This window comes from Coffea eugenioides, chromosome 5 (assembly GCF_003713205.1).
Source record: "Coffea eugenioides isolate CCC68of chromosome 5, Ceug_1.0, whole genome shotgun sequence".
NCBI classification, from domain to species: Eukaryota; Viridiplantae; Streptophyta; class Magnoliopsida; order Gentianales; family Rubiaceae; genus Coffea; species Coffea eugenioides.
In genome coordinates, this window is record NC_040039.1 from 44,113,590 (window position 1) to 44,132,030 (window position 18,441).

Consider the following 18,441-nt stretch of genomic DNA (forward strand, 5'->3'; position numbering starts at 1 on the left):
GCCAAGCAATAAAGCCTTTGAACTTGCTAACCAGACATGGATCATGGAGCACTAGAAGAGATAAGATGTCTATTTTTATTCGATAAATATAAAATATTAGTATACATGATTGCGAAATCTATTTAAATTGTAAATTTAAGCAAGACAAAGTTCAGAAACTATTTATGTCCCAATTATTTTTATGCAAATAATGCCTGGTGAGCCGCTGTCTTATCTTTTCTGTGGTACCATTGAGTCCTTTTCACATGGAGAAAGTAAATATCGACATAAATAAACTTCCCTCCATCATGGACATAAATGATCATCAATCACATCTCCACCACTTGGTTTCTCTTCCCACTTCAAAACAATATAGTTCTTCCAATGTTCATAATCAACTTCAGAATGGAAAAGAAAACTAGCCTACCCTCAAGAACTTGTTTGGTATAATCTTTTCCTACCAAACCAAAAATTTTCATCAAAAACTTCCATATCGTATATCATTAAATTCAGGCTTTTTCTACAACTAACTGTAAAAGTCTCCACATATATACATATACATACATATATATATATATATATATGTATAACACTGACAGTATTTGTTTAAAGCAAAACAAACTTTTCCCTCGAGAAAAAGGGGGAAAAAAAAGGGCTAATTACAAGCACGATAAAAAGTATCTCTCCAAAATTCGTCGGCAGTACAGCAAATAACGTTATGAAGACTAAATGAAGCATAATCGATTACTTGCCGCAAAATTAGAGTAAATTATCATGTGACATTCAATGGTGTACTAATTGTTGGTTGGCGGAGCAGAACCATTATTGACAGCGGCAAGAGATATCATATTGAAGGCCTCATCAATTGATGACTTGAACTTTTCAGCATCTATCATTCCCTTTTCTACTCCTATTGCAACCCTCAGCTTTTTCATATAGCTAACCATTGTTATTGTAAGATTCTGCGAGCAAAAAAAAAAAAAAAAAAGCAACGAATTTTACCTCTTTTATCATAGATTTAAGTACAAAAGAAAAAAAGAATGGTAAGAGATTGTACTTCTAATCAAATCACGGTATGAAAAATTTAACAAATTTCATCTCTTTCTTTCTCTTTGGTTAATAATGGAATTTATAACGTACCTGAGGAGATCCAGCCATCATGAAATACACTCCTTTAGCTGGATGATTGGCCAAAGCCAATCGGTCTACAGGACCAAAAACATTAGAAACTGTCATGCTCGAGTTCGTTAGTGTTTTGTGGATAAACTTAGCCGTGGCCTGTGGAGAATTAAGAAATTTCAGCTCTTGCAATTCTTCCAACAACAACAAAAATTTGAGTCGCAAAAATTACTCATATTAAACACAATCCCCTACAGTTTATAAAATCTAATCATACCTCAAAAGCCCAACAGGGCTATGCATTCTTTTGGTCAATCAAGCCATGATTCCACAAGTCAAGCCAAAAAAATAAAAAATAAAAAAAAATAGCCAGATTTTGCACTATCCATGAATGCATGGAATAACACTCAGACAATGTAAAAGTGAAAAACATGAATGCTTTTCTCAATAATACAACTCGAAGGAGTAGGATATATATCAATTGATTTAAAAACATTGAGGGTATATATAAAACTATTCTTCTTGATATGGACAATTCATACCTCGGGTCCTCTACATTTGCGCAATGTTTCTAGCAATTTGCCGGTGAGATAAACTCCTGCAGAATTTCTTTTTGACCTGATGATTTTCTGGGCTTCCAGGACAAAATTTAGTGGGTTTTGGGACCCGGCTTTTGTTAGGTTTGGGACGGATACGTGCATAAAGGCAAAATGGTTGCCCCATGGAGTCTTAGAATGGGGTTCCACCATCTCCTTCACTGTCTTGTACCCACGAATGGCTCTGGTGCTTAGCAGCACCAATGCTGAAGATTTTCCATTGGTCTTTTCTGGGTCAATTGCTTGCATGTACAGTCGAGTCCCCAGAAATATTACTCCACATATAACATCATTTACTGACTGTTTCAAAATTTAGAAAGAAAAAAAAAGCAACTTTTAAGAATTTTTTTATAACAAAATGTAAGGGTATGTTTTGGCTCCTTCCTCTCAACTTTTTCTTTTTTTTACATGGAAATTGATTTTTAGGCTATACCATGGAATCGCTAGTTTTGGTCAAGGTTTCAAATAGGAGAAAAAATGGGGTTTGACCATGAGCTCCAAGATTAAGGTTAACAAAGTCGCCTTTGAATGTGTTTGCAAACTCTTCCAATTAAATGGACAGCCCAAGAATGATATTGATGTCTATTTTAATTATGCTAAAAACTTACAATTTCACACTCTAAAAGTATAGTCAGTTTTAATTTCACTAACTAACCTCAATTTTTACCCCTTATCTAGCTGCCTTAACTGTTTTTCTAATCAATAATCGGAACTTAATGTTTTTTTTTCTAATCCTTAGAATTGTCAAGGTAAATTTTTTGTCGCACTTCTTCTACAGTTTCCCTTCAACTGTCAAAGTCAATTCGAGTAAATTAACTCTCAAAGGCTTGATTTGCAAATATATATGATTTGGCTGACACTTAATTAATCCCTATAATATGAGAATTAATTTTTTATGCACTGACAGTATAGTGAATTTTTTACACTAAGCAGCTATAGACGCAAGCCATATGTGCATAATTTGAATTTCAAATTTGAAATCATATTATGTGGTATGATCTAAATTTATTAGTGTAGAAAAAATTATACATTAACTGACAGCGTATAAAAAACTTACTCATAATATAATGCTACTAATACGATAGAAACTTTACCACGTCAAGATTGGCCTTCATTTGCTTGATTTGGTCAATGGAAAATGTCATTGTTGTAATAGTCATGGGTCGAAATTCCACTCCATCTTCTCCAGACCTTATGGGTGTCTGATCATCTTGAAGAAAAGTGCTCTTCAACATGCTCCATGCAAAGTCAGATATAGTGTTACCTATTCCAGATAGAACTCGAGGGACCTTCTTGAATATGCTACCTTCATCATTATTCTTTCCCTTAGGATTCATTTGAAATTCAGGAAACGTTATAGGAAGAGAAGGGTCATCAGCTCTTTGTAAACATGAAAGAAGAGCTCCCATAATTGAGTAGCCATCACCCAGTGCATGATGAAGCTTAAACACAAGATTTCCAGCTGCGTTCTTGGTAGGGTATTTAATTATGTGAATTTCCCATAATGGTTGGCTTTGTGGGAGTGGCTGCAAAGCCATGTTTGACAAATAGTCATTGAAGCATTCATCATAGAACTCTAAAGACCTCCCCTCAGGGAAAACTGGCACATGAATGTGGTTTTTGGGAATCACTTCCACTTTCTTCCACAATTTCACTCCTTTTTCGTCTTGAACCTGTTCATACATAGATTCGTACTTTACTTCACAACTTACTCAAAAATGAAAAATAACTCGAATTTTACTTTTAGGAAACAAAGTGTCACATAGGTAATATTAGTTTGAAGTACCTGCATATTAGTTTTCTCAAGTCAAATTATGAAATTTTGTTAATCATGCCCGCTATAAAGTTTTACAATTTTATTGCTCCCTATATATAATGCTTACCTGCTGAAAAATTTGGTTGCAACAGCAATATGTGAAAAATTACAAGTGGTATATAGACGGATTTGAGGCTGCATAAGTTTCTGTCCTAACTTCTTCCTGTAATAAATTGCTAAGGTTTAACCATCCCATTACAAAAAAGTTTTGCATATTAACATGGGAACCTATTTGGAAGAGGGAATCAAAAATTTTTTTTAACACCCCAAGAACAAGTACATAGGACATCCAGAGACAGTAGAAAATGATGTAGCGCATGTGTATATATATTTAATGATAAAAAAAAAACTGTGCACAATTTTCCTTTGAAGTTATGGGGGTAGCAAGTGATTATACCATGATGGAAGAAAACCGGGGATTGATGGGTAGGAAAAGTTCCTGAAGCAGTTTCAAGGTTAGGGAGTCATCCTCTTGTATGGGAATTTCAGACTCTAACACCCCTATAACAGCAGCGGACATTATGGAGCTGTTAAAGTACTGGCCAGTGGGGCTTACAGGGACTTGAAATTCTTCATCTTGATTGAGCTCACCCATTGTCGTACAAACTAAGGTCCACAACTTAGCTAATCGCTTCGACTTGTCTGTGAACCTCTCTAGTGCCCCTTGCTACCTCACTTTCGGGGATTAAGTTGGGATGGTATATATACTAATCACTCCATCTATGAAGGGTTGCTATAATTGATTAGAATGGAGCCGTATAATTCACTCCATCTATGAAGGGTTGCTATAATTGATTAAAATGGAGCCGTATAATTCACTCCATATAAGTTTGAGCTATTTTGTCATCACGGGAAGTGACACTTGGCTCCAGAATAAAAGAAAAGAAGATTTCTTGTTAATGGAAACTGCCTCATAAGTTAATTTCGGTCCTTAGTATAAATTTGTATAACATAGGTGTAACTTCAATTTGTCAATTCATACAACTAAATTGACGTAAAATTTATGATTATGTCAAAACTTTATGAGTTTACACTAAATGTAGTGAGAATTATACGAACCGATTTGAATTAGATAAAACTCAACTCATGAGACCTCGAAACTCAAGATTCTCAACTCCAAGTAGATGGTGAAGACTAAAATCACCTACAATAGGGTAGTTATTTATTATGTGTTATTCTAATTCTGAAATAGAACGCAAAGTATGAAACATTAGGTTTCAATACCAAGCGATATTTGAAAAGAGAATATAGTGAAGGTTTCCAGACCCGATGCATGTTTTGGCTTAATTTGCTTCATTTTTTTGTTGGAATAGTGCATAGAAAAAATATTGATGCGTCAGAAATCATTGAGAACAAATGAAAAAGTAAGAAAATGGTGAAATATAAATTCAAGTTTGTTAATAATTTTTTCACATATTTCATATGAAAAATGGGGGGTTTTTGGAAGAAAAATGAAAATACAAAATCTAAGAGACGAGAATGTCGGTGTGAAAATACAGCAGATGAACCAGTTTGTAAGCGTGTCAACAGCCCAACCATACTCCTTATTCAAATCCCCTATCCAGTTGTAGATTTCTCATTTATGAGGCAGTATTTATGGTATATCAACTGCGAGCAAACGCTGAAAGGCTTTTGCAACCGACTTTATTAATTACGATCATTTCAGAAGTATTAGTTGGGCTTATCCAAATAATAACTCCTGCTTTTGGAAAAAAAAAATTGACATATATATATTTATATTTGAATGGGCACTGAAAATGACCGTCAGTGTAGTGGTTTTTTTTTCTCTTTTTTTATTTTACACTAGCAAGTGTAATTGCATGCAACATGTGCAAAAAAAAAAAAAAAAGTGTTTTAGATTTGTATAGAAATTATGTAGCATGCATATAAACTTGTTAGTATATATAAAAAAAAATCTTATATAACAAAATAGACTTACTGAAAATTCTTAGTGAGTGTAGGAAAAATTAATCTGTATATATTTTAAATGGACACACTAAAAATGACTATGAAATTATTATGCACTAACTTTAAAACTTGTATAATGAGTGAATGTAAAATGAAAAGGTACAAATGTAGCCTCTATCAAAGAAAATATATAAGTGAATTACGAGTCATAATCACTCTGGACACTGCCAATCCCCCAAAAAAAAAAAAATAATAAAAAAGACAATTGTCTAGATTACTCTTCCGGGTGCCGAAAATTTCCAACAATATCTGAACTAGTCCCTTGTCAGTGGGATATAGATTGACACTTTAAAATGTTTCTTTTCTTTTGACACGTGTAATGATATAGGTGAAGATTAATCGTGTATGGCGGCCTGTAGGATGGAAAAATACAAGCAAAATACACGAACTTGGCGCTGAAGTTGGACAAGAAAGCACCAGTTTTTGAAGGCTATCTGCATCACATTTAAGAACATTGTACCCACTCTTAGTTGCCTGAGAGGAGAAAATCAAGAAAAGGGCACATCTATCTTGGGTTAATGACTTGACTTTTTGTGCTAATAATTGTGTAGCATTTGAATGCCGGCCTATGTCAACCAACTAACTGATAGTCATGTTTCATAAGTACAGGCAAATAATTGGAATCCAACCATGGCTGGAATCTAACCATGAATAATTAGATGAATTGGAGTACTCGGAGGAATGGTAGATAATGTGATGCATTGAATGGTAAATTCGAAGAAACATTGAAAAAAGTGAATTGTTGATGTAGTTTCTAGCGTTGGTTGATCTATTGTATCTATTGATTTCAAATCTATTTTATCTGTGTCATGTTCGTTTAATTTTTTTTTTTATTATTAGTGCAGATTCATTGAATGAAATGATCTTTTCTATTAGAAAAAAGGAATATAATATATTTTCGCTGCCAATATAACTCGTAAATAGTAGTTCTAAACATGTAAAAATAAGATAGTAGTGCAAATTGTCCTACTTTAATTTCTTTAATTAACTCTTTGTGCTCCAAACTTAGAGGTGGCAAAATGGGCGGGATGGGCGGGATTTGCTTGGGTTTGAGATGGAACCGAGTCATATGGGTTTGGGCCCAACCTTACCCATATGTGTTTTGGGACTAACTTGGGCGGGATCATTTTGGGATGGGTTTAGATTGATCCCGCCCAATACCCAAATCCATTTTCTACATATTTTTTTTCCTTTAATTCATTTTTTATTTTTATATAATTTTAATATTTTTGATTTATTAAATTTCTTTTAGTTTTATTAAATAAACATGCAAGTGCTTTATACTCAAGATTCCCACCAAAAATTGGATTAACAAATAAAGGAAAAGATAGATATACAACCATATTCCAACATATATCAAGATGGCCAAGGTCCTTAGGATGTTGAATATTTATCCTTATCATTGTCCAAGGATGACAGGTCTAAACTAACTGAAATGCTGGAAATTCTTGTGGATAATGACTAGGAAGACTACTAGATTATATTCACTGGTATGACTATAAAAATTGTTAAAGATAATTTTTTAATCTAAGATTCCGTTTGGATTGACTTTTTTTTCAAAAAATAAGTTTTTCAAATACAATGTTACAGTAATATACAATAACTCAAGAAACATCCCATCCATATTAATATATCAAATATTTCAAAAAAATTTTATAGTAAAAATTTTTCATATACACTGCTACAATAAAATATTTCAAAAACACCTACCAAAAACAACTAATCCAAACGGAGCCCTTGCCATTTGAGCCCAATGGGTACCCAAGTATTTCCCATCCTTTCCCATTCATTAATGGGTATAGTTGGGATGTGTCCCAACTTAAACCCAATACCAAATTATAATACCCATCCCGCCCAAAGTTCCTTTGGGCATGGGTAGCCCATTGGGACTTGGGACAAATTGCCAGCTCTATCCAAACTTAAACCAACTGCAAAAGCGAGGATTATGATGGAAAATGTCATGTCTTATTTTTTTCATGTGGAAACCAAGGAGCTGTCAAGCTCGAACTGGACAACTGGTTAAGCTAATTAATGTTTTCAGCAGATTATTCCATTTTTATCTATTGATTGGGGTGCCTTCACAAAACTGTACACATCTCAACTCCTTTGTTTTTTTTTTTTTTTTTTTGTGGTCAGCTCAAAATTTTATTAAGCCTTTGAAAAGAAAGGGTGCACAAGTGGGAGGGGTATATCCCTAAACCATTTTGCATGTAAAGAAAGTTTCAGGCTGCCCTGTAATCAATAGAAACCTATCTATATTTAAAGGTTGAAAATGAAATTTCTAAGGGATAATTTCAAAAATCTCCCTAAAGTTTCTGACAGTTTTACTTAGCACCCTCAAATTTTAAAAATTCTCACTTGACTCCCTTACTTTAAACTTTTGGTAACATTTGAAACTCATTTCAAAATATAATATTAAAACTCATTTTGGAGAGAGAATACAATTTCATTTCAAATTTGCCCTTTTCTTGTGATTTCTTAATTATTATAACACACTGAAATTATCTCTTAATTTTTAATAATTGATTGATATAGTTGTTTAATGAAAATTTAAAATTTGATAACAAGATAAAAAATACTCTTTAATAGTTTTTCGATCGTTGGTTCAAATAAGAAATGTTAAATTACTTAGAATTATGAATGATTTACAATACTTTTAAAAATAACTTGTAATAATTTATAACAATAGGAATACCTTTTGTACCAGCAAAAAGCAATACAAACAAGTTTATATATAATTTTTAACAGATTGTGTTTTTTACTTTTCAAGCCATCAATTTGAAAAAATTGAAAAACATGCAAAAGATTTATGAAACTTCTTAAATTAACTCAAACACTTTATAGTAGATAAAATATTATATATAACTTGCAAAAACACCAAATAAACTTTCAAATATTAACTTTTGATTATTTTGTATAATTAGAATAAACTTTCATGGCTATTGTTTTTGCTTTTCATTTGTTGTTAATATACCCACTGTTTTGGTAATGAAAAGTAAGACAACGTATTGGTAAATTTGAAATGAGATTATATTTACTCTCTCAAAATGAACTTTTTAATATTATATTTTTAAATGGGTTGTAAATGATACAAGAAACCTAAAGTAAAAGAGGCAAGTAAGTTTTTTTAAAGTTTGAAGGCGCCAAGTGAAATTGCCAAAAACCTTAGGGAAGATTTCTAAAATTATGCAAATTCCTAAAGAAAGACCACCCCTTAACCTTATTACAAATTGCCTATATATATATATAAACATGTCCTTTTCCATTTTTATTTTTCTTTTTGCTTTGGTAGAACATGCATCTCTTTCTTTTAAATATACAAACTAGAGGTCCATTCTAAACCGGAATACTAATAGCGAATTGTCTACAAACCCATTCTAAAGGAGCGGCATTAAAAGGGGCTGTCCTCAAAATGGCCCAAAAATTTGTGTAGACTATAGGTGGAGCCTACCCGAACTGTGGCTAAGCGTGTTAAAGCCCATATAGCGCTGCATTGATCCCTTTTTTTTTTTTTTTTTTTTTGTGAAAAAGCCATCCACATATTTCATCCAGTGCTCTAACTAGCTGACTTTTATCTACTTTAACAATCGTAACAATTATAACCTTAGCAAACAGGAGATATGGCTAGAATAGTATCCAACCCTTGCCTAGCTCTTGTGTTGATTGTCTTTGTCTACAAATAATGAGATGAATTTCTCATTAGAAATAGCCGAGATGCAATTCTTTGCAAAGTTGAGGAGTAATGGTTGTTTAAGGATGCGTTTCATAAAATTGATGTTTGAAAAGTGAAATTTAAATTCATTAAATTACTCGATTGTTACGCACTAAATCTGACATATATGAATTTATATCACATTAAATGATAAGTGAATAGTTTATCACTTATTTTTTGAAATAAATTTTGTCTAGAAAATTCAGTGTTATTTAATTAATTCAGATGTTTTATTTTTTGTTATCAACACGTATGAACATGTTAAAATATGAATTCATTAATTTTAAACGCTGAATTTGACTATTATCAAACGAGGTCTAAGTTATTTAAACTGCCCAACTCAGATAACACGCATGATTATTCAACCGAAAAAAAATGAAAGAAAGAAAAGGTAATGCAGCATGGACTTTTTGGTTTGAAGGGGGAAAAAACAAATAAAACAATAGAACTTTGTTTTTTTTTTTTTGTTTTAAGTGTGAAAATTTGAATCCAAATCTCCTATTTATGATCTCTCCTACCTTATCACCTACACAAATAATACAACTTATATTTTGTGATTGGCAGAATATACAATTATCTTGGATTCATCTTTGTGATGTCCAAAACACAAATTGACCTGACCAACTTCCCTTCTTGACCCCCAAAGGAAAAGTACATGAAAGTTTCAAGAACAAAAAAAATCCTTCAGCCAAACTTGACGTGGATTTATCACATCGTGAACATCACCTGACATGTTTTACCTGCAAACATGTGCGTCCGATTCCGCCAATTGCTCAAAAAAATTCTCTTGTTAATCACGGGTTCAGTGACATGCTGCATCCAAGAGAATGCACCTGACTGGTGCGGCCTCAGCAACTACCTTTAAAGGAAAGCAAAGAACATTGTAGTTCCCCGGAGCAATACCATCAAGCTTCAAATTTTCAACAGGGATAATCTTATGGCTGGTCAACAACGTTATATGAACCGGAACAATTTCATCAATAACTGCAACAGACATGTAATCAATCCCAACAAATGTAATATTAGTATTTTTCACCAACCATTCTGCCCCTGTTGCTGTAAATCCAGTATAATTAGGTACAAAGAAGCCTGTATCCATAAGGCGATTATCAGTGTTTGCTGTCTTAAAAATCACTCTATTTGTCCCTGGAGGAATTTGCAGAGACTGCATAACTTCACTAGTTATGTTCCTGTCTTTAGGCGTCTCGACAACCAAGACCGAACCCATGAGGGTTTTGAGGTCGAGGGCATCAACTGTGAATCCAGGCTGTCCTAACAAACCCGGGAAAATGTGTGAAGGGGCATCAACATGGGTGCCAAGATGAGTGCCCACGGTGATGGTACCAGTGATGGTAGCTTGCCCTTGAAATTCTTTTATCACATCTTTAGCACCTAACAAGCTTCCAAAAGTAGGCATATTATTCTTTACGGTATGAGTGATGTCATATATTTTACAGCCATCGGATTGTCCATCAGAGGTGTTGGCAAAGGAGGCAATGCAGGCCAGGGATAAAAGAACCAAGCAGGAGATTGATTTCTTCATGATTGTGTACGAAACCTTGGTGAAGGAGTTGGGAGTTTATTCTCCCAAGAATTTGGCAATGTAGACTACAATTTGGAGAGAAACTTGGAGGCAAGCAAGAAGAGATTGGAGGATGCTAGGGAAGGAACATTTTGGGGCATTTTTATATCAATAATGGACTCAAAAAATGGCCTAGACTTTTGGTTTGTTTGTTTGTAGAGGAAATGCTGCTTTCAAGCACAACCAATCGTGCCATCTAGCCTGTTTGTTAGGAGCAAATTGAATATGCCACGCCAGCGGATTTATTTATTTAGCACTTCATTCTTCATTCTTTATATAAGATATCGATTGAATTCAATTCTTTTTTTCCCCCTTGAAATGGTAAAATTATATGTTGGAAACAATTTAGATAAAGAAAATTCATTTCTAGTGGTTGTGGATGTTAATCTATTTTAACCACTAGTATATATAGTACTAAAAGGGTATTACTACCTTGTTTATACAGGTCTATTTCAATCTGCCTAAATGGGAAAAATACGTTGTTGGATGCCACAAAATATGTGAAGATTGACAAGTCATATACATGGTCTTATACTGATCTATTACTCCGAATTCTATTTTTACCCTTCTGGTAGCAATGTTCCATCTCTCTGAAGTAGATTCATAAACCCCCTTAGAGATTGAGACACCTGAAGATCATGAACAAAAATGATGATGACAATTTCGATAGAGTTGGCGAATCAAATCCCTCGCACTCAACTACCTGTATGCCCACAAATTTTTGTACTAGAACACTACCTTCACCATATCATAGCAACATCACTTCGAAGTCCAAAATACGATTATCAGAAAGGAATCAATGGTGGAAAAAATATGAGACGCGCATCTATGGTCAATAGGGCAGACCCAACTGATGAAGCTTAATAGCAGCAGCAAAGAGATAGTGGTAGCATTCAGCCTGGGAAAGCATTAACGATTAGAGAATAGAAAGAAATGTTTGTTGTTCAAAGTACAAATGGAGAGTATTCAGTGACGTTAAATGCAAGTTATTACTGCAGTAGCCCTAATAGAAAATGCAGAACTAGAATTTATCAGAGAATGGGAAGAAATGTTGTTCAAAGGAAAAACTACAACAAATTACAAGTGCCAAATGCAGTTAAGTACAAGCCAGAAGTGTAAAATTAGTACCACACAGTCCTAATAGAAAATGCAGAACCAAAATAGCACGTCTTTTTTAGAGTCGAAATATTGTAGTTCTATACAACTTAGAATCGAAGACTGGAACATTGGTGAAAACAAGTGAAAGCTAGTTTGCACCTTGACTAGATGGCCTGTTAATTATTTCACCAAGTATGTCCATCTAATTAAAGAATACTAAATGAAGAAATAAGCATAACTTGTTATATAACGCTAACCTGGGTTTTGGCACTAATCCAGGTGTCTCCCCATATGAACACACCATGCCTGCGAACGAGTACTGCAGTTGACTTTGGATAACCTCTGATCTACAGGACCAGAACGTTAAACTGTGTTAAGATTCTGCAATTGCAACCTATGCAAATAAAACTTCTATTGTACTATAAATCTGCCACCGTTCTCTAGATAATCTAAAATATTTTGCTGAACTAAAAATTTGCTAGCAGAGGATACCGCTTTCGTAAGTGACTCCACAAGCTTCTCCTCACTGGGAGCATTCTCAATTATTGGCACAACAAGCTCATCATGGTAACCATGCCCTTGAATACCCTTTATCATCTCCATGTTTCTGATCTGTATCCCATCAATTCCAGATGTACAATCAACAGAACCAAATTTAAGATAATAAACAGGCAAGGTCGATGCAGTTGTCTTTCAATTGGAAATGTTTCGGGAGAAAGAAAATTACACGGAACTCGTTCGATGAAGAATTAATCATTGTCACAAGGCAAGCATCCAATCCATGACTGTGAATCACAGCTCCTGCATTACACATTTCATAAACCTATAGAACACAAGAAGTCAGGGTAACATGCATACAAAAATCGCGAGTCAGGAAGATGTCGAGGATAATTAAAATGTATCGGGATAACAACAAATGAGCAAGCTAAGAACTGATGTACCTTGAGAAATAGAGGAGCACAGTCAGTACATTTTGGAGGGTTGTTAGGATATGACTTGGTAGGAGGTGGAGAAAAAATAGATCCACTAGAAGAAAGAACATACATGTCCTCTGGCGACATCCTATCCTTCTGTACACCTATTTTACATTATATCATATTAGCAGAAAACAGGAGGGAGAGGGCAGCAGACAGAGACAGAAGAAGGGAGAGAAAACCTGAAGGAGACATGACTATGAATTGATTCTGTTTGGGGACATTATGCTCATGGACTTTCAGGGTTACACTACCTCCAGTACCTGAAAGCCATCCAAGTTTATAAAATTGCAGAGATAGTTCTGACACTAAAGCCTTTGTTTGCTTCAAAGAGTTGCTTTGAACTCTTAGCCAATATGCAGCTTCAAACACTTCTGCTGGTACTTCAAACACTTCCGCCTGTGGGGAACTATTCATGCTGGCTTCTCTGCAATGGACATTGATGTTGATTCAGCTTCTCAAGTTTCAATCAGAATGCTACTATATCCACAAGAAGCATATTCAATGCAGTTTTATGTACTAGACGAACTGCATATTTCATGCCTATTTGGCTATGAAATCATTTTCACATTTACAAGAACCTGAAACAAAACTCTTCACATTTTCACATTTGCAAGAACCAGAAACAAAACTTCTGTTTCTCTTTTTTTTTTTTTCCATCTATAACAAGTTTCCAAGGGCTGGTGCAATAGCAATCCCAAAAGTTTATATGATTATACGAATGTTAAAACAACTTAAAATATGCAATTTTGGTCACATTCTCATTGACCCAGTGGCCAATATAACCATATAGATTTTCCTACATGGAAGTCATTAATTCAGATCTAAACGGCCTCAGTCTTTCCAAGCTTTATGAACAGCGATGTATAATTTGGCTAATTCAAACTTCACAACCATATTCTCATTACACAAAACAAAGATAGTTACATAATTTATCCCACAATAAGTCACTAACTCGCTCCAAGCTTTCAAAGAAAACTCTACAACAACATCCACTAATTAACTTTTTGTAGAACATTAGCCTGATCTAGCCAAAAGATTTGAACTTGTAACAAGTTGTCATAAAAAAATTTTAAAAAAAGGGACACCTCTGTGAAGAATGAAGATAGCAAGATTTGAAGAGGTAATAGATAGTAAAATGTGAAATGCGTTGAGAATACATGAAGGTTTAAACACGTACTGTGCAAGACTGAAAAAATATGTTGAGGGAAACCAGAAGATGGGAAAGCTGTGACGTCTAGATAACCAGGCCAGTATTTTTTAGTATAGCACAGCAAGGATGGCGATTATTGTTCCAAGAAATGTCTACATGCAATGACCAAATAGCTAATCAAGATACTAAATAGCTCCAATTCCTTGTACATTAAATATTGGGAAAATCGTTCAAAATGTCCCTCACTTTTACAAAATGACTTTTTTCATCTCTCACTTTTAAAAATGTACTTTTACGTCCCTTACAAATTCATATTGGTCAAATTTGGTCCTTATCTATGTTTTTGACTAGTTTTTTGTCGGAATACACCACCTATCTTGCACGTGATCATTTTTGAAGGACAAAATTGTCAAATTAAAATTTACATAATCCAATTAATAATCTCTCACATTTCACAAAATGAATTTTTTTGTCCCTCACATTTCACAAAATGTATTGTTTCGTCCCTCATATTTTACAAAATAAATCAAATTTTTTCATCCCTCATTCTATTTGATCTCACCTGAACAATACAAATAGTGATGTGATTTCGCCTGAATGTACTGTTCATGTGAAATTACACGTTTAGGCGAAATCAAAATAGATACATACAGAGGTTTAAAAAAATTGTTAGTTTTTCATTCATGTTCATTCCTTTTACTCGAAAATCGAAAACAAAGAAGACATTTAATTCTAAACATTATCAAGTGTTTATATGGAATTAAATTTAGACAAAAAAAATAAACAAAGGAAAAGTATGACAAAAAGAAGTAAGTAATTGATACTTTTAAATTTTAAAATAATCATAAAGCAAGAAATTCAAATGTTGGTCTTAAAGGTAGCGAGTAAAAATTTTAGATTTAAACTGTGATTTATTAGCATGACTATAGAATTAAATTAACACCGATTAATTAGATATTCTTATTAAACAAATCAATAAATGAATTATTACTAAAATAGAAAAGGCTACAAATATTGAATAGATTCACATGGTAAAATCACACACACACACACACACACACACACACATATATATAGGTTTAAAATAAAATTATTAGATTTAAACTCATATATATCAATCTGTTTAGCTGAAATCAAATAGAGATATATTACATATTATTTGTACTGTTTAGATTAAATCAAATAGATATATACATGAATTAAAAAAAAAAAAAAACTATTCGTACACGTGGTCAATGAGAGATGAAAAAATTCATTTTGTGAAATGTGATGGATGAAACAATTTATTTTGTGAAATGTAAGGAACTATAGATGGGTTATATAAATTTGATTTGACAATTTTGTCTCTAAAAAATGATCATATACAAGGCATATGATGAATTTCGGCCAAAAACTAGTTAGAAACCTAGATAATGACCAAATTTGACCAATGTTAATTTGTAAGGGACATAAAAGTACACTTTTAAAAGAAAGGGACGAAAAAGTTATTTTACAAATTATTTTAAAAGAAAGGGACCAATGTTCCTTTAATATTAGATTCTGAACTTACAAACAATTGTTCTAATCTTTGAGCTTTTTATGGCGAATTTAAAAAGACAAGATTACACATTTCTTTCTTTAATGGGTATCTCGTTGTGTATGCATGCACCAGAATCAAAAACTCGTCTAAATTACAATAACCAATAATTCACTCCTACCAATTAACCAGGCATGTAAATAGACAAATGGTCATTCATTCGTTAAATTCGCATGTAGAAAGTTAGCATTTTTCTTCAAGTGTGTGGGAAATGTTAAAATTAATAAACATGCTTATGTTCTCCATATCAATGGTTAGCTTCGCCCAGGAGGAATTTTTACTACTTACGTCACAATATAGACCAAGTGCCATGCCGAATCCGATAAAATACCAAACCTATTCTTTAAATTAGACAAAAAATAAATAAATGAAGATATAACAAGAAACGTACAAGTCTGTTGGGAAAACATTGAAGCAAAGTACCGGCCATAAGAATACTACAAGAAAATTGGGCTTTAGTGATAACTTTTTGTTGAAGCATGGACAATGATTAAGAATAATCGTATGCCAGATTAGTCTTATTACCAAAAAAAAAAAAAAAAAACTCTGGCAAATTAGCTTCTGGAATCATTGCTTAACAAAATTTATGTCCTCTTGAAAGAATTCTGCGAAATCAAGTAATATTTATAGCTTATTAAATTTGATATCAAAGATTCCAAAATTCTGATTTATAGAAGGTTTAGAAGATGATGAATTCCATATTCTCATTTACACAGAAAATATTTCTAATTGATTCACTTTTTAAGCAAAATAAGGAATGATTGACACTGCAAGTAATGGAATGGGAGCTATGATAAATCAATCAATTAATTACCCACTAGTTAGGAGTAATACTGATAGGCTAAAAATCTAACAGAATCTTTTTATATCCCTTTTTGAGGAAAACAAGGAAACCTGACACTAAATTAAATTTACCAAAATCTGATGAATCCTCTTATAAAAATTCACCACGAAAAAACCTTCATATTTCTATACAACAGTCGTTAATTATTCCTTTGAATCGAGAGGAAGGAGAAGATGAGTCTGCCGATAACTTCAAGTGAAACACTGGAGCCAACTCCAAGACAAAGGCATTACAGGGCTTTAATTTGGCAACTCATAACTTTACTGGGTGCTGCAATAATGGCAGCAGTAGAAATATGGTTCTTGATCGAAATTGCTACACACGAGTTTTATAGAACAACTTTGTACATCGTTCTTGTTACTCTTTTTGGAGCTGCAACCCTAGTGTATATTGCAGTCTGGCTGAAGAAGTTTGCTCGTTTCATATCTAAGGGCCATGAGGAAGCTTGAGAGATATGGTCAATGATCATAATATGTCGGATTAATGATTGATCAATGATGCTGGGTGACCAATTTCGAAACAACTTTGTAGTTTTCGTAATAAATTTATCGTGTTTTCTTTTGCTTTTCGATTTCGATGTCACAATGTTGTTATTGGTTTATGTTCAAGTTCAACGAAGATGAAATTTTATGCTTTCCAAGAATTTTTCTTTAGTTTCTGTTCTCTTTTAAATGTCAGTTATGGTATTATATCCAAGTATTTTACTATTGTTGGGCAATAACAATAATAGCTCTAAATTCTATATATCTGCTTGAGAAAGTATCGGATTCTCATGTCTGAATAGTTCTGAATTCCCATAAGAATAGCTTTCCAGCCTTCCCTTTTATTTCTCCTAGCTCAGTATTCCTCGACTAATTTCTTGACTTCCTCCAACTCACTCTCCCCAGTATCCGTCTCTTTTCCCACTCATACAAAACAAATGGCCCTCTCCAGCCATAAATATCCCATCAATATTCATGGAGTGATTCTTTTTCTTCAACTAGGCATGCTATTAATTTAACTCATCATTGGCACGCTTTGTGCACAGCGATAAACTCAAGAATTTTGATAATCATCTTACAAGCCCGTTTGGTAAAAAATGTGAGGGTTTTATAGGTGAAGATCATAGCAAATGCAAGAATATTGACGGGAGTTTGATAATAGGACAGCATTCCATGTAACCGTCGAGGGTTGTACTGATAACTGATATTACAAGATTTGCAAGAAACACTGAATGATCATAATGCTGATGAAAATTAAGAGCTAGCTAGCTATCTTTTGATATGTTTTTGAAGATCTATTTCTGCATTTGTTATTTATTAGACTTTACCTTTTTTTTTTGGCTAGATGAAATTTTGATTAAAGATACGAAAGAATGATTGGTCAAGGTAGTAGCGTTTTCGATAGCTTATTAATTAGGGATAATTTCAGAAATCTCCACTGAGGTTTGTGATAGTTTTATTTAGCTATTCTCTTATTTTGAATATTGCATCAATCAACAGAAAGGTTAATTGTCAGTAAAAAAAAAAAAAAAAAAGTCCGTGTTAATACTTTATTTATTTGTTACTCATTTTTTTGGGTTGCTTGTTTGTGATTATTTTTGTGGTAGCAAACATGACAGTAGTGGTGTAGAGTGGTGTTGGTGGTCGTATTGATTCCAACACTTAAACGAAAGACATTGTAGTTGTTCCCTTTCTTTCTTTCCCTTTTCCGCAGAAAAAAGTGTTTAGGGATTTCCATTTGAAAGTTGTGCTATTTATGAGGTTTTGATACCTAAACAATAAAAATTGAGGAAGGAAGTGTAACATTCCAAATAAGAGGACTGTGAGGTGAAATTGTCATAAACACCAGGGAAAGTAATTGCAATGCTTTTCTGTTTATGATTATTTTCGCCATTTACTTATTAAATCTCCAAATTAAATTTCTTCTTGATTTCTGCATTATGGATTAATCAGAATTCTGAAACTTTTCTAATCTTGAAGGTGGAGATAACGAACGAGTTTGATATGTTTTCTCTCATTTTACGTTAGTAAATATCACTCTTT

The 18,441-nt window shown here is 33.3% G+C and overlaps 3 protein-coding genes across 3 annotated transcripts; all 3 read right to left on the reverse strand.

The window, feature by feature from the left end:
• Nucleotides 1–349: 349 nt before the first annotated feature.
• On the reverse strand, nt 350–4,168 carry LOC113770058 (O-acyltransferase WSD1-like). The gene is made up of 5 exons (XM_027314410.1): nt 3,908–4,168; nt 2,789–3,367; nt 1,641–1,994; nt 1,120–1,257; nt 350–941 (listed from the first exon to the last, which is right to left on the reverse strand). Exons 1-5 carry the CDS (start codon nt 4,103–4,105, stop codon nt 774–776), a joined length of 1,437 nt encoding a protein of 478 aa, XP_027170211.1. The 5' UTR covers nt 4,106–4,168; the 3' UTR covers nt 350–773.
• Nucleotides 4,169–9,992: 5,824 nt separating this feature from the next.
• On the reverse strand, nt 9,993–10,733 carry LOC113771776 (cyclase-like protein 2). The gene has a single exon (XM_027316337.1). The coding sequence runs from the start codon at nt 10,731–10,733 to the stop codon at nt 9,993–9,995; it is 741 nt and encodes a 246-aa protein (XP_027172138.1).
• An 871-nt stretch (nt 10,734–11,604) lies between these two features.
• Nucleotides 11,605–13,261, reverse strand: LOC113771777 (probable bifunctional methylthioribulose-1-phosphate dehydratase/enolase-phosphatase E1). Its single transcript, XM_027316338.1, has 6 exons — nt 13,027–13,261; nt 12,812–12,948; nt 12,598–12,693; nt 12,363–12,482; nt 12,128–12,217; nt 11,605–11,670 (listed from the first exon to the last, which is right to left on the reverse strand). The coding sequence occupies exons 1-6, from the start codon at nt 13,259–13,261 to the stop codon at nt 11,605–11,607; spliced, it is 744 nt and encodes a 247-aa protein (XP_027172139.1).
• Nucleotides 13,262–18,441: the final 5,180 nt, after the last annotated feature.

Excerpts from the sequence above, each read along its gene's own strand:
- LOC113770058 (XM_027314410.1), bottom strand. The coding sequence starts at position 4,105 with ATGGGTGAGCTCAATCAAGATGAAGAATTTCAAGTCCCTGTAAGCCCC. Across the intron at positions 1,995-2,788 it reads TGAAGGCCAATCTTGACGTG|TCAGTAAATGATGTTATATG; the intron begins GTAAAGTTTCTA and ends ATTTTGAAACAG. Across the intron at positions 942-1,119 it reads TGATGGCTGGATCTCCTCAG|AATCTTACAATAACAATGGT; the intron begins GTACGTTATAAA and ends TTTTGCTCGCAG.
- LOC113771776 (XM_027316337.1), bottom strand. The coding sequence starts at position 10,733 with ATGAAGAAATCAATCTCCTGCTTGGTTCTTTTATCCCTGGCCTGCATT.
- LOC113771777 (XM_027316338.1), bottom strand. The coding sequence starts at position 13,261 with ATGAATAGTTCCCCACAGGCGGAAGTGTTTGAAGTACCAGCAGAAGTG. Across the intron at positions 12,483-12,597 it reads CTTCATCGAACGAGTTCCGT|ATCAGAAACATGGAGATGAT; the intron begins GTAATTTTCTTT and ends GATGGGATACAG. Across the intron at positions 12,218-12,362 it reads TGGAGTCACTTACGAAAGCG|ATCAGAGGTTATCCAAAGTC; the intron begins GTATCCTCTGCT and ends CTGGTCCTGTAG.